Source organism: Myodes glareolus, chromosome 10, assembly GCF_982192425.1.
Source record: "Myodes glareolus chromosome 10, mMyoGla1.1, whole genome shotgun sequence".
In the NCBI taxonomy this organism is placed as follows: domain Eukaryota; kingdom Metazoa; phylum Chordata; class Mammalia; order Rodentia; family Cricetidae; genus Myodes; species Myodes glareolus.
Genome location: NC_142035.1, coordinates 73,556,771 through 73,577,132, shown reverse-complemented (window position 1 = coordinate 73,577,132; position 20,362 = coordinate 73,556,771). Strand labels below are relative to the sequence as shown.

Genomic DNA, 20,362 nt, shown 5'->3' with positions numbered 1-20,362 from the left:
GTATTCTTACTCCACTGTACAGCCAGGATAGACTAAAAAGAAAGGTGACCCTGTAGATCATAGAACTTTTGGCTGGCAGAGCTGAAACTTGAGTCCATGCAGGACTTTGAACTCCTCTTTCTCTTTAAATCTATGTGTGTACATGTACGCATGGGAGATGTATCTATGTTCATGTGCAGGTTTGATCATGTGGAGGCCCAAAGACAACCCTGATGGTCACTGCAGGAATGCCATCTAACTCCTTTGAGATAGGGTCTCTCATTAGCCTGGAGCTCATCCATTACACTAGTCTGCCTGGCCAGTGAGCCTCAGGGATCCACCTGTGTCTGCCTCTCAGGGCTGGGATTACTAAGTATAGTGGTCTGAATGAGAATGGCTCCTATTGGCTTACATATTTGAATACTTAATCACCAGGAAGGGGAACTATTTGAGACAATTTAAGAGATATATCACCCGGCGTGATCTTTGAAGGTTAAAACTCCCACACCAGGCACACTGTTTCTCCTGCTACCTGCGGATCATGATGGAAAGCTCTTGCTACATCTCCACCACCAGCTTGCCTGCCTGCTGCCATGTTCCCCACGATGATGATCATGGACTAATCCTCCTAAGTAAGCCCCCAATTAAATGTTTTCTTCTATATGTTGCCTTAGTCATGGTGTCTCTTCGCAGCAATAGAACAGTAGGTAAGACACAAGTCCACGTCCTTCACCAGGCAGTTTTGAAGGGTTTGGATTCAGGTCCTTGTGTTCCCGAGGCAAACCCTTTATCGACTGAGCCATCTCCCTAGCCCTGCACCCATCTTTCTGTCACACTGACTCTTCAGCTCATCACAGTGGTCCTGAGTTTCTACACTGCACCATGCTCTGCCACCAGTTTATAAACAGTGCAGTGATTGTAGTGGCTTTCATTGAGAGGGTCTTAGGTCAGAGTTGATGCGGTACAATGGCTAAGGGAACCCTTAGCAAGACCTGGACTTATGTCCTGAATCTGCCTCTTATGCAGGAAAACAGCATGTTTTAGGTAAGCAGGCTATTGGTCACTCCACAATGACTCTTCCTATCAATAGCATCGCTTAGGCTGTGTTTGTTTGTTCTTCTATCACAAGATACATACTCTGGCTCATTTATAAAGAATTCTCAGTGTTCTGGAGGCTGAGAAACCCAGGATCAAGGCACTGGCTGCTATGCTATCGCTATCGATGGGTCTTCTGCTTCCACAGCGATATCAAGTGTCCTCACATCAGAAAAGAGTTGGTGGTCAAAGGTGACTGGCTGGTTCCTTTTTATCTTTTTCCTACGGGCACCGATCCTTTGACTTAACCATCCTCTACAAAGCCTTTAATAACATCATGTTAGGGGGGTGGCACAAGCAAACCACAGCAGCCTGGGAGGAGACCCTACTTGCTAATTCTGCAAACTAGAGGTACATACACCTGCCATTCTGCCCACCTTTTGGAAGCTCTACTTGAGAAGTACTCTGAGGTCATCTGGGCATGCATTCTGAGTCCTGTGGAGACTTGGAATGGGGCCTCAAAGAGCAGCACTGACCCTGAGTCAACAAAATCTCTTTGGCCCCCGGGCTTCTCCACGGCCAGAGCAAGAATGGAATGGATCTGTCTCAAACCAGAGCGGGTAGATGTTGGCGAAAGTGTCCCAACATGGGCACTTAGCAGACAGTCACCTTTTCAATGAGCAGCGGGACTTGAGGCACCACTTCCCTTTGTGATTCCCTGATTTGCGAAATGGGGACAACAGTGCCATGGTGATCACAGTCCCTGCTCACCATGGTTTGGCAACAGGATTTCCCTTCCCTGGTACCTGGTAGACAGCCAGGAGCGTTTTCTCCAGGAGAACTAAAATGCTGTACATGCCCATTACACACCTTCAAGGCAGAAAAATATGCAATGGTTATACTCCTCTTCCATATTTCTGCAGTGAACCAGACATCATTTTCTACTTTATGTGAGAAAAATTACAATGATGAATAAGAAATAAGGGATGATGAGATGCATTTGACCTAAGAGTCCCCTGGAACTCACCAAAATTGAGAGCCGAGATAGTTTCTTAGGAAATAGCCCCAAGATTAGGTAAATTCCATGAAGTGTGCTGACACACGCTTTCCAGCATGAGCCAAGGCCAAGATCCTCATGCCAACTCACTGGATTTTAGTGGGCAATTCCAGCACTCTAAACTCATTTTAAGGCTGCAGACAGAGCCAACTTTCAATTGCATGTGCTTGGAAGAAGCTAGGCTGTTATTATAAAGGTGACTAAATAAACCCAGAGTCTTCCAAAGAAATCGCCGGCCGTTCACTGCTTCACAAGACACGTAGCTGAGCTCCATGCAGCTCTCGTTACCGTGCACTTCTGAGCAGGTGCGACTCCTGTGCTTGCTAACAAGAGACCAACTGCATAATCCAAACAGGTGAAGAAAAGCCACAGACAGTGCGGCTTTTCTAAGTGCCTTTCGTTACACTCGAGTTCATCCGGAAACCTACAGTAAGAGACGAGGTACAGAATGTGTGTTCATGTTCTGCTTGGACAGGATATGGCTCCTAGCAATTAATGCTTTCAGTCACATTAGGCATTAAAATAATGCCTTGTGACATTACAGTATTGCCCATTACAAGTCAATTTTGTAGTGTTTGTTCATAATAAGACTTGAAATGTTACCTAGAAACAAAATATGTTTTCCTTGAAACAGTCAGACCTTATTAGAAATCCAGGGTTTTACAAATCACCATGTTAACAGTTATGTCCCCTGGCTAAGGTTTTCTTTCTTTAAATAGTGTTAAATTCAGCCTCTGAATGCTCAAGTCTCTGAGTATTAGTCTTCTGGTGTGCACTGGCTTGAAAGGAAAAACTTAACGCTCCAAATGCACCTAGTGCCCTACTATGCAGAACCTAATAAATCAACCCGGATTCCATTTGCAGGGGAACATAATGAGTGCTTTGCAAAACTGTTAATGGCTGTGTTTAGGTAGCACAATGTTCCTTTATCATTTTGCTAAAGTTGGGGTCTCTAACCTTTTAAAAAGAAAACAGGCATCAACTATTGGGCATGACAACACACAGCACTTTAGGAAAGGGGGGTAGGCGGGACACAGATTGAACTAGGGTCAGCATGGGCAGCACAGAGAGGCATGGCTTTAAAGAAATACCAGGAAGAGAGGGAGGGAAGGAGAAAGAGAAAAAAAAGTGGAAGTTAGGGAGGAAAGGAGGGAGGAAAAGAAGGAGGGAGGAAGTGAGGAAGAAAGGGAAGGAGAGAGAGAATGGGAAAGAAGGTAAGTGTGTTGGATATTTTTATGTCAGCTTACCAACAAGCTAGTCATTTGGGAAGAAAGAGGGAATCCCAACTGAGAAAATGCCCCCAACAGATAGGCCTGTGCTGCATCGTCCTGACTGGTGGTTGGTGTGGAGGGCCTAGCTCACAGATGATAATACCATCTCTGAGCTGTGGTCCTTGATGCTGTAAGAAAGCAGGCTGAGCAAGCCATGGGGAGCAAGTCTGTAAGCAGCTCCCCTCTGTGGCCTGTGCATCAGCTCCTGCCTCCAGGTGCTTGCTCTGCTTGAATTCCTGTCCTGACTTCCCTCAGGGATAGACTGTGAAATGGAAGTATAAAATGAAGCACACCCTTTCCTCTCCCAATAGTTTTTGGTGATTGTGTTTTGCCACAGCAAACACAATCCTTTCTAAGACAGAAAGGAAACGAAGAAAGAAGAGAGAGGAAACAAGAGAGAGAAGAGAGGGGAGAGAAAGTCAGCGGGAGAAATAGCCTATTTCTAGCTCAGAGGAATTAGAAGCTTCTAGCCATACAATCACATACCAGTGGGGAGCAAAGACAGAAAATACACGAGAGCCAGAGAGAGCACAGTACAACTTAATGCTAACTCGCTGAGATTTCTAGCGCTTAGATTTTAAGTTGGTCCTGACAATGTCTGGTATGCAGACTCCACTATTTCAGGTCCTCAGAAGCAGACGAGACAGACCACTGTCTCTCTCAACGGGCTTCATGTTTGAGCTTGGAGGTTGGGCGGGGCTGTGCAAGCAAGATAATATCTAATGGCACAGTAAGTGGGGTGTCCCCACCCCCTACCAAACCCTAGATCCTGTATATGTGACCTTATATGGAAGAATCTCAAGATGATCCAAAGAGAAATATCCTTGTAAAAAACATACCACCGAGGAAGATGGATAGAGAAGAGAGGAGGTCTGTTTGGAGACAGAAACAGAGACACAATTGAGTCACAAGCTACAGAACCCCGAGTCACCAAAGCTGGAAGGAATGGGAGGGTTTGTCCTGGGCCTTTGGAAGGCATTGCGTGTGCATGTGTGCATGCATGTGGCGGTGAGAGGACAGCCTCCACAGTCGTTCCTTGGGCACCGTGCACCCTGCAATTTGAGAGGTTTTCTCTTTTGGGACCCACTGAGTAGTTTCTGCTGGCTGCTGGCAAGCCTGGGGTCTGCTTCCTCACACGGACATGAAGAGCATGCCAGCCTGCATTTAAAAACAAAACCGCAAACATGGGTTCTAGGGAGAACTGAGGCTCAAGCTCTAACGACTGAGTCAACTCCCTACTTGCCTGCTGACACTTTCAGCTCTGGCTCTGGCCTCCAGAACCATGAGGGCTGAGTTTCCAGCCCAGCAAAATCTCTGTCACGGTAATCTGGACTACAGGAAATACATGTTTATAATGCACACCAAGACATGAATCATAATAGGACATGGTAGAGACCCAGTTGAGGCTTTTAAATGTGGAGTCTGAAAGGCCTCACTGGGGGGGGCCCATGCTCATTACCTGAGGATGTGGGAGATTGGGGATGGGGGGCATGTCTTGAATCTGAGGGGGCAGCAGGTGCAAAGAGGACATTGGTACTGTGAGGTGTTATTCTCAGAGCCAAACAGTCTCCAACTTCGTAAGATGAGCTGTGCCTTCTTGGGAGAGTCCGTGATGACTCCAGGAAGGAGAGGGCGGAGAGGGTCAGAGGGCTCTGACCTGAGTATCCATCCGGCTGCTCTTCCGGGTCATGTGTATGTAATTCTGTCCTAACCGCAAAGAGGCCTTGGGGTTTAGGTCTCTGTGGCTGTGAGGAAGTTCTGTAGCCCCTGCTGGGTAAAGGTTTCACAGCATGGCTGCTTTAGGATCACCCACGTTCTTGTCAGCACCCCTTCATCCAGACTCTGTATGCAAGTCCAGCAGGCTCTTTGATTCCCCACAGTCAACTCTGGTGGAACTGCACTTTGGTTCCTCATTAGGACAGAGAGGGAATCTTAGCAACACTGAACTGTGTCTGAGGACAACTAAGTCAGTGGGGCTGGAGGATGGAGTGGAGGGCGGAGAAAGGCGGGAGAGAGGAGAGGAGAAAAGGTACAGTTCTCACAGGGAGGCAGGGCTGGATCCTGTCGGGCAGGCCTCACAGGCGATAGTGAGAGGTCCGGATTTTCCAGTTACAACCTGTCTCAGAAAGATCCTACTGTGAAAATTGACGCGGAGTGCCTAACTGTAGGGAAGATCAAGAAGTACAGTGATGAAACCAGCAACTGCAGATATGTTTTCAATCGATTGCTTCATTGATTTCAATCGGATTCACGGACTCCTTTTACTGATTAATTCGAGAGGGACAATGAAACCACACCTTCTGTGAAGTCAAACGGCACGAGGCACATGGGGAAATCCTCAAGGGTAGCCTTTACTCCATCCACCCGGTTTACAAGGTGGAATTTCATCTGTAAATGCTTAATCCAGATGGTTTGGTCATTGGCTTGGATTATCGCCTCGTCCTGTTGCCTTGGCATACGCTGTGCGGGAACAAACAAGGCATGCCACTGCATCTGGATTCCCCTGGACTCCACAGCCTCACATCCAGGAGAGAAAGGTATGCCTATCCACCACTTCAAAAACCAGACCCACTCATTACCATGGAAAACAATTTCTCAAGTATATTTAAAGTGTTGACTAGGGTCATACAGTTTTCAAACACCTGGCATTCATCTTGTCCCCGTCTCTTGATTCCTGTCTTGTTCACATTATCTTTTTTGATTGCTTCTTAGGATAAAAACAAACACACCAAAGATGTGGGGCCGCTGTGCACACTAGCAGGCCCACATAGAAAACACACAAAAGTTTCTATGCCATTTACAGTAACAGCTCAGAATAGAAAGGCTTTGAAATACCACGCCTGCTCCCAGGTTAGCCGACCTAGGGCAACAGAACCTGAACTCCTTCAGCATTTCCCTTCCCCACTGTTTAACAGCGGCAGCTAAAAGGCCCCAAATCTAATCGTCCGAATACACAGCCTGTACAGTGTGCCCGCCCGCCCCAGTAACAGAACCCTTTCACATTCCCGTCCCCGTTCCTTTAAGCTTAGGTGGGGGAAGGTCAGACTAGAAAGTCACGTCGTAGCAATGTATCCCCTCAGAGAACTGCCGTTGCCCAAGATTTTAACGTGCTTCAGGGAAGAGCCTACTGGAATAAACAGCGATGGCTATTTTCCAGTCAATATGGAATGAAAACTAATGTTCACCCCAATCTGAGGTGTAATCTCATTGTTTAGGGACACAACGGCTGTACACCGGACCGCTGCAGCCCCCATCCGAACACCTGAAGAATGTCCCTGACGGTCGGCCACATCAGGATGAGCGCCTTTCAAAGTTCATCGTGATTTTTTGTGAGGTCTTCCCCGTAATTGGTAGCTTGGCTTCCCACAAACATGTTCCAGTTGTCTAGAATCTCCTCCTTGGTCAGCTTCTCATCCTGCGGGAAGACAGAGGGCTGTCAGGGGGTGCTGGGAGCGCCACTGCTCAGCATCCTGCCCACTTCGCATCACGGATCTGCAGTGTTACAAACAGCACATCTAATAGTCTAAAAGCCGGCGTGTGGGTCTATCTCCTGCGACTGCCACGCACAACTCCAAGCTGGAAGGAACCCTCGCTGTCTCTGAAGGCCGCGCGCTACAGTACCTCAGGTGGGTGTAAGAATTAAGAAGACAGACTTTACACGCAATGCATGCATTCCTGAAACAGGCCAGAGGGACCCCACTTCTCCTTCACGGCCTCACTATGTAACATGTGGGGCTGCAAAGCTCAGTGTTTGGGACAAGCAACAGGGTCAGATGAGGCAAGAGTTTTGTCTTAATCTTATTTCCTCATTTGACATTTAATACATTATTAGTACTATAGTACTAGGGAGGGAACCCAGAGCCAGACTCAGGACATTCCCAGCCCCTAATGACTTAGATGCCTATTAGTGGATATGGAAATACTGATAAACCTTAGAGCTCCTGCCGGCAAGCAAGCAAACAAACAGTCATTTGACTTCCAATGGGATGGACTCCCTATGCCAGGCATATCATGGAAGTTTGATAAATATCTGAACCTAGATGAAGGAAGGAGTAAGCCTGTCTCAGGTCATACTGGGTTCATTTCTTAAATCCATGCCGACTCTATCAAAGATGTTCATGCTTTACCATCACACCCTAGAGGCCATGACTTAGTAATTTAATCTACAGCCCAGCAATAATGACGCCTAAGTGGCTCACCGTAGCCATCACGGTACAGGCGTAATGAACAAGCGTGTACAGGCACACAGCCAAATGGAGCCAACGTTATCACTAACAAGGCAAACAAACACAATCTTGAACAAACTGCTTCCTGCCAATCAGTGGCTCTGAATACGGAAGCTACCTTGTTCTTGTCCGACTCGTAAACCAGGTGTCGGGCCTCGGCCTGTGCGTGGTCGTAGTCCTGCGGGAGGATCCAGTGGCGAATCTCATCCTTGTCCAGTTTCCCATCCTTGTTCAGATCTCGGAAGTCATTGAACTGCTCCCGTTCCGACAGAACCCAGTCCGGCTCAGGGCCGTTGTCCTCATGGGAAAACATGTCCGCTAGAAGGCAAAGTTGTTCTCAGTTACAGAAGACAAAAAAAAAACTTGACCCGAGTGGAAGGGTGAACATCCACGGAGAGAGCTGCATCACAATGGGTGCAAAGCTGGGGAAGGGTCACTGATCTACATAAATAGACACCACGAGGTGTGACAGAAGACTTGGTTAGAAGCTAGAAATGAGCCCCGGGATCTCTTAGTTCAGTGTCTGAGCCCAAAGCTTGTAAAATGGAGATGATAATCACTAAATCATGTTTATGCAGATCAGAGGGCTACTTCTGTGAGAACCTCTATTCCAACTGCACCATAGCGGTGAAAGCAAACACACCGGGCACTTTCCACAGCCCTCATTAGAAAGCGTCCTGTATACATTTTCATTTTAGTTCCATTATATCCTCCGAAGTAGCTGCTCTCTCCCATCTTACAAATGAAAACGATGTAAAGATGCAACCCACAGCTCGTCTGAACCGGAGGCCGCAGGGGACCACAGGAGGCTGCCAACCCTGTCCCTTCCTCTACGATTATTACTAGGGCTTCCCTCATTAAGGGATCTCATTTCACTCACCCCTCTAACAATTACTATAAGATTGGTCGTTATCTCAATTTTATAAAATTCCAGGATAAAGGAGAAGGGAACATCCAAGTACTGCTTTTTGTTGGTTTTGAGTCAGGGTCTCACTATACAGCCAAAGGCTGGCCTGGAACTCAGTATATAGAGCAGGCTACTTGGAACTCTCAGGCATTGCCTGCCTCTGCCTGCCAAGTGCTGGGATTAGAGGGGTGCTCTCGTACCGTCATTATTGTCTGCTTATACTCCATGGCTTGTTTCTCTTTTATGGAAATACAGTTTTGAAACCTTAAATGGAAAAAAGTTTCGATACAGTTTCGAAAAAGTACTTTGGGATAAAATTTCAGTGTAGAAAAAAAAGCTTTTGGTTGTAAAGTTTCAATTTGGGGAAAAAAAAAACATGATAATGTTTCAAAATAGAAAAAAAAATTTTTGGATAAAGTTTAAACATAAAGGGAAAGTCAGCCCTCAGCTGCAGCAGGCACTTGGCGGAAGCAGGGAAGAAGAGCCACAAGGGAGCCCCATGCCTTTAGTCCCAGCACTCGGGGCAGACACAGGCAGATCTCTGCTGTGTAACGATCAGGCACAGAGAAACCCTGGCTTAAAAAACCAAAAACAAAAAAACAAAAAAGAAAATGAACAATCATGCCTAATTTTTGCACATTTTGTGTGTTTGTGTGTGTACATGTTTCCATGTGTCCTAAGAGTGTGGTGGTCAAAAGTTATGTCAGGCATCTTTATCAATTATTTCACCTGGTAATTTGAGACAGGGTCTCTTAATGCCCCTGGAGTTCACTGACTGGCGAGACCGGCCGGTCATCGAGCCTCAGGGTCCTGCAGTCTCTGCCCTCCAAGGCTGGGATTACAGGTGTGTGCCGCAACTCTGACTTTTTATGTGGATACTGGAGATCTGAACTCGGGCCTTCCTGTTCACAGAAGCACTGTGCTAACGGAGCAAATGCCCGCCCCTGTACACTGATTTTGAGACGGGGTTGTCACATTAGCTGCTCTGAACTTCACTCAACCCTGCAGGAATGGGTGCTGTTTGTCCTCAGGTCACAGATGAGAAGACTGAGGCAGACAGCAATTCCTGAACTCTCTCTCTCAAGGTCACACAATCAGTGGGTGGGAAAGCCAGGACTCCTAACCCCAGAGCCCTTTCCAGTACGCCCATCCTAGCAACTCCTTGGCTTGTCTGAAGCAAGAACACTCTAGAAATCAGGTCCCTAACCTGACAAGTTCGTACATAAAGTCTTTCTCACTACTGGCTGCTGAAATTTGATTCTCATGAATAATACCTTCCTCCCCTCTCTGCACGGTATACACAATGAAATGTTTCTTTTGGTCAAAGCCACTATGAATTTTGTCCCTGCCGGGCACCAATTCAATGCAGAGTTCAGGGGGACTGTAAAGAGCATACACTGTGAGTCAAAAGTATCACATTGATTGTTTTCATCGGGAAGCCTTTCTCTCTGTCTAATTCACTCACTGCTGTCATGGTGACAGGTCGGAGGCTCTGACTCTCCCCTCCCTTATGGGCCTCTTAAAAAGGAAGGCTCCACTCCACCGCTTGCACTAATGAGGTCACCATTGGCATTATTACTGTACAAAGCCTTTAATTACCAAGGCAAAGGCTACCTGGCCATTCCCCATGACAGACAGGAAGTATTTGGTTCTAGGGCCATGTATGACTTTTCCCAATGAGCAGAAACTGTGTTCCTCATCACCAAAGATGCTTGTCCTTATATGTGGGGACAAAATCATACAACTACAAACCAGTCAATGAGACAACTTGGGCTCAGTATTATAATGTAAAGACAACTGTATCTGTTAAAATACATTCACACCAAGTTTCCCATCTCTTCCCAGAAGTCAGTACCCAGCCAAGTGATTTCCCTCCAGCGTTCACTGGAGACAGGAAAAGAAGGGCTCTTACAAGATGGCAGCCTGAGGCTGGAGACACAAGCCAGTGGTGTGGGTGGTGGGGAATCATATGGAAATTTCCAGGTTGGCTATAGATTTTTGTGTTTGTCGACTAGTGGCTACTGGGATCTGAGTTTCAGCCAGGCAATTCTCCCTAATGTTTCTCAATAAGAAAATGTCAACCATGGGATTCCCAGCCAAACGACAGAAGCCCAGAGGATGGGTGGGTCTGATGAGGGACACCTGTGCACACCACAGGAAGGTCTGCCTCCCTGACAAGGGCCTGTCTGTGGCTCTGGCACAGGCTCGCCCCGCCTGAGCTCCTAAGCTGGCTGACCTGCGTCTAATTTTAGTCTTCTCCTCCCATCTACTTTAGCCTCACTGTACATCTGCGGCTCTCAGGTCCCACTTGCAAGGCGGTGTGACAAAGAGCACTCCTGAGCCCTGCAGTTCTGGCTGCTGGCTGTCTTCTTGGTTCTTCTCTCCTGGGGGAAAATTAGCACCAACTGGGCTAAGCCAACAAACAAGGCTGAAGGGCCGTCTCTAGTGGGAGTGGGTGGAGAAGAGTGTGCCCGGTGTGGGCAGCTGAGCCGCTGCAGCCTACACACTCACCAATGTACTCGTCCTGGTCCACAAAACCATCCCCGTTCTTGTCAATGTCCTCCAGCGTTTCCTAGGAAGCAATGGGCAAACAACACAAGACGGTCACGTGTTTTAAGTAAGTCCGAGACTCCTACTGCCCTCTTTGCCTGGCTTTTATGGCTAAACACTTGGTGACTCATGATTCATTCTCTTAGCTCCCAGGGCAGCCCATTACATTACAAAACAGGTAATGGCTGGTATCCACCCCCATGTGTCTCTCCACAATTTCAAAGGAGAAGGTGTCTATAAACCCAACCGAGCTCTGATGCTCTCAAGAAGCCCTGCCAGACCAACCAATATCACCAGACATGGTCCCTAGGAGTGTGTGAGACTCCAGCAAAAGACACACCTATTAGAGGGACCATAAAAATAGATTCCATAGCTAAGACTAGGAATACTCAGCTGGTGTCAGAGAAATAAACTGTAGAGAATTAAACACTAGAGGTATAACTGATTTATAAAAGTATTCTATGCTAATTAGTTACATTTGACTTTTAGTTGTTCCCGCCCCTCTCAGCATCAGTAACTAAATGAATTTACAGTCCGTTGAGTAGAGTAACTCAAGGACATCCAAGTCAAAGAAAGCTGCCTGAGTCCAGAGCACGAATCTTGCTTGAAGGTAAATAGTTTCCCTGAGGCAAATTCCATCTCCGCTGTCCTCTGGAACATTAGTTATCACTAAATGGATGTTGGGTGACAAAGAAAAATGATTCTTGGACCACTGCCCCGTCCTTGGGGTCACAGTAATCATCAGGCAAGAGTGGACAATGTCACTGGTTGGGTATCTCAGATACTCAGGGCTGTTTATGAACAAAGTCATTCACATTCACCAATGGCTTCCCAGCAGTTGGAACTGACTCTGTCCAGGGACTAGGTGGTGGCATTTATTTAAATGTCATGAAAAATGAAGACACATGGGACCCAATGGGACGCAATGGAAAGCAATGGCACTCAGAGGCCTGACAAGCACCGACCCTTTTTAAAGCCTGGCATCCAAGCCATCTCCTCAAGAGGCCCCTGCAGGAAGTAGAAGCTTTTCCAGCCACAAGTTCACCTTAGGTTCCAGAAGGTTTCTATTCCTGTCAAGCTGAAAAAGCTACCAACCCACCAAAATAAATAAATAAGAAAGGATCCTTTCTTATAGAAAAAGAAAGAAAATCCAGCAACGAATAAATGAGCAGAGTCAGCTAGCTGCTCATTAGCCCATCAGCCCTTTCTGAGTCCACATCTAAATAGAATCTCCCATTCTCTGCATATCTAAGGGGGGGGGGGTCTAGTCTGTCTCTGTCCTCCGTCTGTCCCCTGGCTGTTCCCAAGATGACCCTGAGGACATAAGATGGCAGAATGAAGACAGAGGCAGCCTGGGTGACTTCCAGTGTTGAGAGGGGAATCTGCCTAGGACTACCCTTAATGCACTTACTGGACTCTGTGCTAACACAAACAGGCTTGCTTTGTGTTAAATAGTTTCAGCTGGGGCATTTGTTACAGCAACTAGCTTGTCCTGATTCCTCCCTGGGCAGAGACTTGATATATGTAGCTTCGGTCCAACCCCAATTCCCAGCAGGCTGACCCCGAGTCTCTCTTTGGGAATAGGGACAAGGTGAGGGGACAGTTTTCTCCCTGGTCCTGGCCCAGTCTGCATTTTCACTGTTCTCACCAAAACTACGATTTCCTTCATGTGTTCAAACTCCTCTGGGTGCAGAAAGGCAGTGAACTCCTCCCGCGTGGCTGTCAGGTCGCCATCGAGGTCTGAGGCCTTAAACCTTCTCTCGTCCCGGGGCAGCATCTTTTTGAAGGTGTGGTGGTCAGAGCTGTCTTGGAACTCAGCGGGGTTTCCTGCAGGGTATACACAGCAATGGTGAGTTGTTAGAGAGGACCTTTGGTTCCAGATCACTCATTCTTCACACACGAAAGACCCGGACCCACCCGGTCTTCTTTAAAATATCTCTATTCAAAACGCCCTTTGCACCGCCTCTCCCTCCAAGTCATCCCATAACCACAGCCTTAGTGCCCATGAAGGGCTTCCCAGCAAACACTGAAGAGCACATGCTTTAGACCACACAATTTCAGACTTCCATTTACAGATTTCTGCATTCATCATATCGCTTTTTGATCTAGAACATACAAGGACTCCCTGTGTGTTCTAGAATATCTTGTTTAAGTGCCTCTGCTGCCTTCCAAGCTCTCTGAATCTGGCTCTGATTGTCTTCCTTTCTCCCAGGCACCTAGAGATTCCGCACCATTACCCCTCCTCTATTCTACTAACCCAAGCCCCGCCACCATGCATGCATTTCCGTGCCTCTGCCCCTCCAACTCTTCCACCATTCCCACAGTCTGTCCGTCTCTCCAACTTGAAATCCATTCTTCAAAGCCCAGGTTTCCAAAGCCCCCTTCCTAGGATGGTTCAGGCATACTTGATCCTTACTACTCAACTTCAGCAGCAATTTGAAACTGTCAAAAGCGAACACGTTCTCCTTCTTCTCTTTCCTCTGTATCTCTGAGAGCTCAGTTCAAGCAGGGCCATGACCCCACACACCTTCCCCTATGTCAGTCAAAGGAAGCAGCTTGGTACATTCTTAGTAGGCAGAGGAGGATGTTACACAATAGGCTTTACTTTGAAGGTTGTGACATTTGGCTGAAAGGGGGTAGCCATGACGGCAGAGTCTCCTGTGAGCTGGTCCGCTACTGTGCAATCTCCACCGTGGCAGGCCTTACCTAGGTAGTAGCCGTAGGTAGCCTGCTTGTATTCTTCCCAGGAGATCTTTTCGTCTTTGTTCCTATCATAATCCTTCCAGACTTTAGCGACATTATCATAGATGTATCTTTTCTGGACCCGTTTGATCCAAACTTTCAGCTCCTCGGTGGTGACTAAGCCATCTCCATCACTGTCAATTCGATCAACAATTTTCCTGTAGTTCGAAATAATAATAGTAACAATGATAACACCATCCAAAAAGAACACCCCTCAAGACCACACTCAAGGCTTGTACAGTCTTGGTCCAGCAACACAGGAAGCAGTTTCCAGTCTTAAATGTTATAAACGCTTCAGATAGATTGAGCCCATCAGTAATCTGATGGTCCTACGATCGAAGGATCTTATAGTTCATCCTTACTAAGGATGATAGGCCTTCTCCCCACCAGAATCAGGGCCAGTGGCAGATTTCACTCACAGATCATGCCTCAATATCCTGAAACCCAGATATGAACTCGGAATTCTCAGCTCAGGACTTTGGAGACTTCCACTACCAACTGATGGAGAAGTGACCTGGAAGATGGAACGTACTGTGTTCCCCAATGCAGTCCAATTCCCTTACTTCAATGAAAACCAAGGCGTTTCCCAGCGCACACAACTAGTATAACTGGGTGAGCACATAATCTTTACAGCTCGGGGTGCAATGCAACAACAGGAAATTCTATGTTAATTGAAGGATGAGTGAGCTGTGTTTTCAGTACTACCACCTTGGACTCAAGGATTTCAAACTTAAGAAGCCCAAGATGACCAGTCTTGTCAGATAAAGAAACCTCTTCCAGAAACCTGGTCCTCTGGCAGTCAAAGGAACTCAGCACAGAGAAGACAGACCACTGTGCCCCTATTGGGTTTCCAGCTCTGCCATGACCTGGGTCCCAGGGTTTCCCGACTAGACTCTACTGGGGTATCCTAAACACTAGTTCAGGGCAAAATTCAGGCTGGAAACTCCCCATCTGTCCATAGCTGAGTGACAGTCCCTAGCTAGGAGAGACGTCTCTGTGGAAACTGAACACCCACAGGCCGATGTTTGACAGGGGTTTCACACACCGGGATGAGGTCATACAAGCCAGCAATAACTCAGTCTCTTTCTATGGGGCTAGAACTCTATCAACTCCAGCGATAAATTTCCTTGTCAATAGCAGCTCTGATTAACAATTAATACCGATTGATTAAAAATGGGAACTGAATTCCTTAGTTCTTTATAAATATAGTTCGGTCTGTAACTTATGTCTTTTAGTGGGAAAGGTAATAAATATAGTTCGGTCTGTAACTCATGTCTTTTAGTGGGAAAGGTAAGGGGGGCGTGTGGCACGCATAAACAAAGTCAACATCTCCTACCCAAACCCAAGGAGCCCTAGATCCTTTCTCTGGAACTTGCGGACATTATTAACAACTTAAGTGTCCCTGCAAGCACAAACCCCATGCATCTTCAGGCTTCCCTGGGGAAGACTCAGCCAGACACAGCAGAATTCACTCAATCCTGAGGACACACCGGCAGCATTGCCCATTGGTTACCCAACACCACTGAGAAGCAGAGCCCTAGGCCAGCAAAGGCTCAGTGTCATGAAACCCAGGGAACCCCCTCCTTTGAGGAAAGAATAGCATTCAGTTTACACCAATCATCATCCGGGCAATACCCAGCCCAATACCCAGCAAGGACTCTAAAACTGTTCGCTGGAGTTATAGGTCAAGATGACCTCCCATGAGAAAGGTCGCAAGAGGAAGATCCTGAGGAAGGAAATAGAATGCAGATAGACTCTGAATGCTTTGGTCAGAACACTGAGATCTTCATCCTGCCTTTCTCCCTATTTTCTGTGTGGTCCTAAGCAAGCAAGTCTCCGGGCCTCACTTTCCCCAGGGTAGGCGGAAACACCCAAGTGACAAGGAAAGCCTGAGGAACAAAGAGAAGGAGGGGCCTTCTCACTCAGGTCAACAATGTAGGTCACGCATGGGAGGAAAATTCCAACTCTCAGCAAAAATGTCGAGTGAGTCAAGCCTCCGGGAAGGGCTTAGGGCCAACGGAGTTCCCCTGCCTGCTGCTGTCCAGGAGCCCAGAGAAACCAGAGACTGGGTGGACAGGTGGAATCACTTCCCACTTTGGAAAGTAATTCACATTTTTCTAAGACTGTATGAAGCTATTGAGACTGTACGCTGCCTGTGGCTTCACTTCGCAGCCCTCCGGAGATCTTAATGATGCCATGTGTTTCCAATAGACGGTCGAGTGATAGACACTAAGTTGCCTGGATCTAGCCACCTTCCTCCCTCAGCAGCCTAGACTTGGAGGGGGCTGTTGAGGCAGAGGACAGGGAGGCAATTCATCACTTAGTCCCTGGCTAGACCTGTCATTTCTAAAAGAGCTAGCCCAATTCTGGCCCATATTACCTTAGAAGGGAAGGGGCTCAGGCCAGGGACCCAGCTATTATTTTTGGCTCCTTCCTCAACGCCAGGTCACAACAAGTGTGCCACAGGTGTCTGCATCTTTCCTGCCCTAACACCCAGACAGACCGACCCTCACCGAGCCTCTTCCCAGGACTCCCTATCTGCCATGGTTAGTTATACACTCCACTCTACTGCCAGCGTGGCTTTCCCAACAATGTTTGGGAATTAGGACATCCTGTCCAACACACAAATGACATCTCTACCTCCTCATGGTCTTTCCCTCTGCTCTTAATTCCCCCTCCTCTTCTTCCTCCCATTTCCTTTCTCTGCCTTTGCCGGGTCCAGCACCTCTCCTGCCTCACGAAAGAGTTCCAACCCCTGATGAACAAGTTGGCCCCAGCTTCAGGAATACCTTTCTATTACGATAAACCAGTCATTCTTTGACTCAAGCCACCTGCAAGACCCAAGCACCTCCCTCCAACCTGAAGCCCCAGGAGCCCCGGATAAACACACAGTGATGCAGGCTTTACTCTGTCACCCACACAGCAATCCTCGAAGGACTGGTCTGTCCTCACATGGGATGGCCAGCCCCCTGAGACCTAGAACACGAGGGCTCATCACTGTACCTGCCGGATGTCAACCAAAGTAGCCACTGCAATGCCTGCCACATGAATAAAAGCAAAATCGAGGTCTCCACACAAGGATCAAGCCCAGAGGAACTCCATTAACAATGCCACTTCAACTACCACCCTGATGGAGAAATTAAATGATGCCAGAGGACCTGTGCTTAAGTGTTTTCAGTTCCTAACTCCCCTCCTCCCCTCCTTCCCAAGACAATGCAGAATGGCTGCAATCTGGGCCCTAGAAAAAAAATCAGTCTCCAGGACCTCAAAGCAGGCAATAGAGGGACTTATCAATGGCCCCTATTGTTATGTCCCAAGCAAGAAGAGAAGTACTTCCCTGTCTAATAAAGATAATGTTTGGAGGTGACTTTGAAGTCCAAAGGTCTTTTTTATCACAACAGGCTGATGTTGCACCTACAGAATAGGTATCATTTCTCCTGTTCCATTGAACACTCTAGCCTCTCTGTAGTACAGAGCTGGCTGTGTTCTTTTCAATGGTAACAAAACACCATGATCCTCCACCCCCAGAAGCCAGGTTCTGGAAGCTGTAGGGGCCCACAGGCAGGATTGCTGTATCCCTCCCCACCTTCACCAGGTCTTCACTACTCCTCCCTCTGAAAGGCTTTCAGATAACTGCACAATGTCCAAGTGTCTCCTGGGGGCCAGGGGAGGGAGTACTGAGATGTTGCCCAGGTTTATTTCTTGATTCCAAGCTAAGCTCACAATGCCACTCGTAGTTTCTTTTGCCCCTGACAACCAGTTGCCAAAAAAACTGAATGCTTCACCCATAATGCTGGAAGCAGAGCCCAAAGAATCAGTTTCCATCTCTGTGCCTCCCCTTCCCCCCATGTACTAGCTCTTCTTACCCCTTTAAAAATATGATTTCTAAGTCTCTACATGAGATTTCTGGAATAACTGGTCAGATGATAAGAACAGAGACAGGCCAAGGAATAAGCCTCTCCGTCGACTGTCTCCCTCATTCATCTGTTACCCATTTCTATTAGATCATGAGACACTTTTTGCAAGTCTCAAGCGCCTCTGGGGCTAAGACTGTGGGGAAAAAACAGGGGTTCTAAGAGGCCACAGCCAACAAACTCTGGCTCACTCTCGCCCATCTCTTCTGATGCAACCTAGAGGAGGGGGCGGGCCCTCATGCTCCCGGCTCCCGCGGCCACTGCCACGTTCTCGCCTCCCCGTGGGAAGCTATCCCGGCCGGGGCGTGGCGGCGACCTCCACCCGAGGTCTGGGCAACCGTTGGCAACTTTGTGCCGCCGAGCCTGCCTCCGGCTCCGGCGGTGTGACCAATTAGCACGATTTCGCTTTCGCTTTGCTCCGGAGGTCCCGCGTGGCTCCCCCTGTGTGTTGCCGTGGTCCCCTCCGTGGTCCCCTGTGTGGCCCGGGCCGCGGTCTCACCCCAGCCTCTCCTTGCTCTCGTCCGGGCTGAGCTGATCGAAGGTCTTGGAGTCCTCCTTGCCCAGGAAGGCCTCGTGATCGTACTGGAAGCTCTGGTTGTCCTCGGCCGGCCGCTCGCCCAGCTCCGAGTCGGGCCGCACCACGCGCTCCTTGCGCACCGTGGGCTTGGCCCGCAGCGTCAGCGCCAGCGCCAGCAGCAGCCCCAGGGCGAGTCCCAGGCGGCCGCCGCGCGCCATGGTCGCGAGCAGAGGAAGGTGGCGGGGCAGTAGGGGTTCGCAGCGCCACCGCCGCTGTCCCCTCCCCAGCAAGGGGCGCGCCCGGCTGCCGCGGAGAGACTCGGGCCGCCCCACTCACGCGCCCATTGGCCGCGGCGCTGGCGGGGGAGGCCGGGACCGCCGAGCCACGTCGTCAGGCCGGGTGGTGGGCGTCGGGCTCGGGTTTCGCCTCGGCCCCTCCCCGCGATCTCGTTGCGAGAGGCGGGCCCAGAATAAGGGGGTTGTGGACTGGAGGGCTCCCTGCAAGACCGGAAAGAAGTTCTTTGTTTAAAAAAAAAAAAAAAGCAACAGATGTTCGGAGTGGTAGCTCTATCTCTGGCTCAGAGAAGCTGTGCTCCCTGTCGGCTTCCAGTTGAGAGCCCTAACCTCAACCCCAGGCTTGCCCAGAGATGGGCACTTAAGTCCAATTCAACTCAGTTAACATAGTTTTCAGTGTGGTTACTTACACAAGAGTCTGGAAGGAGGTCAGAATGGGCGTGGTCCCCTAGGTTCCTGAGGAGGCAATCTCAACATCCAGGAGATAAGGCTGGATCGTGGGAGGCGACCCGTGAGAAAGGAGAAGTTTTTTCTAGCTCCTGTTATAAGGGAGAGAGAAGAAAGGCTTCTAGAAAGAAACAGAGATATCAGATCATAAGACTTTTCGTTTCTGAATGTTGCCAAGTCATTTTACAAACCCACTACGTGAGTTAAATCCTATCAGTATATTAAATCTGAAGTAATGATACCAACCAGAGATGGTCTGTATTAAATAAGTTTCTGAATGACGGAAATGTTCTTTACATGGGCTGTCCTATATGTAGTGGCCATTAAATACTTGACATAGATCCGGTCCCAGCTCAATAATTGAGTTTAAATGTAAATAGCCACGTGTGGCTAGTGGCTGTCATACTGATGGTGTCGGTCTGAACTTATTCTTTTCGCAAATACGCATGTTGCCGTTTGAATTCCATTCAAGTGTCGGAAGGTCGCTGGGTCCTCTAAAGCAGAGGTTCACAACCTGTGTATCTCAACCCCTTTGGGGTCACACATCACATATGTGCGTTACAATTCATAGCAGTAGCAAAATTACAGTTATGAAGTAGCAACGAAATACTTTTATGGTTGGGGGTCACCACAACGTGAGGAACTGTATTAAAGGGTCGCAACTTTAGAAAGTCTGAGACCTGCTGCTCCCCGGAGTTGCAGGAAACTGTGTTTGGAGCCGTCTCCCCCACCTCCTGCTCTAAAAGCTGTACTACCGTCTATTTTCTGTTTGCCCCCCCCCTCACTTTACCAGAAAAGATCATTGGCCAGTGCCTCTTGCCCTTGCAATAAGGAAGTAAGGACATCGCGTAGATGCGAGAACCTTCTAGAAGGACCATTTTCAGTTAACAAATTAAGATAATGGGCCTGATACACCTAAGCATTGAGGGTATAATGAAGAACATGGTTCTACAGAGTGAGAATGTGTGCAACATAGTGGATCAAGCGTAGAAGGCTTTGTGGAGTGAACGATTAATAGAAAGGGGGACTAAAGATAGGTAGGGTAAGCCAGGCAGCGGTGTGTGGCTATGTGAGAGGTCCTATACTAGCTGGCAGAGAACAGTGGAGTTGGAAGTCATGCTGTGACCTTGTGCAACGCCCTTCACTGAGACCAGGCACACACATGGAGGGGGCGGTGTCCAGAATTTGATGGATCCAGTGTTCCTCTGTTGATTTTTCCACTGGGATAAGAGGTGTTGTATTTGAGACTAGAAATGTCTCAACTGTCGGTATAGAGGTGCGAATGCTCAGCAAGGGCAACACATTACTTTGGGTATGAAGTGCTCCCTTGATTGTTAACTTGGCTGGAATCAAACAAGAGACATACCTCTGGGCATGTCTGTGGAGCAGTTCCAAGAAGAATTAACAGGGAAGATTCCCTTCGA

General features: G+C 48.2%; 1 protein-coding gene across 1 annotated transcript; it reads right to left on the bottom strand.

The window, feature by feature from the left end:
- Nucleotides 1–5,917: 5,917 nt before the first annotated feature.
- Nucleotides 5,918–18,573, bottom strand: Rcn1 (reticulocalbin 1). Its single transcript, XM_048443681.3, has 6 exons — nt 18,181–18,573; nt 13,732–13,925; nt 12,674–12,852; nt 10,987–11,047; nt 7,687–7,886; nt 5,918–6,757 (listed from the first exon to the last, which is right to left on the bottom strand). Exons 1-6 carry the CDS (start codon nt 18,414–18,416, stop codon nt 6,650–6,652), a joined length of 978 nt encoding a protein of 325 aa, XP_048299638.2. The 5' UTR covers nt 18,417–18,573; the 3' UTR covers nt 5,918–6,649.
- Between the last annotated feature and the right edge of the window lie 1,789 nt (nt 18,574–20,362).

What these genes read in the sequence shown, in the direction of transcription:
- Rcn1 (XM_048443681.3), bottom strand. Translation starts at nt 18,416, where the DNA reads ATGGCGCGCGGCGGCCGCCTGGGACTCGCCCTGGGGCTGCTGCTGGCG. An exon ending in TACCTACGGCTACTACCTAG is followed by an intron (nt 12,853 to 13,731) that starts GTAAGGCCTGCC and finishes TATACCCTGCAG; the next exon opens with GAAACCCCGCTGAGTTCCAA. An exon ending in ACGAGTCGGACAAGAACAAG is followed by an intron (nt 6,758 to 7,686) that starts GTAGCTTCCGTA and finishes GTCTTCCCGCAG; the next exon opens with GATGAGAAGCTGACCAAGGA.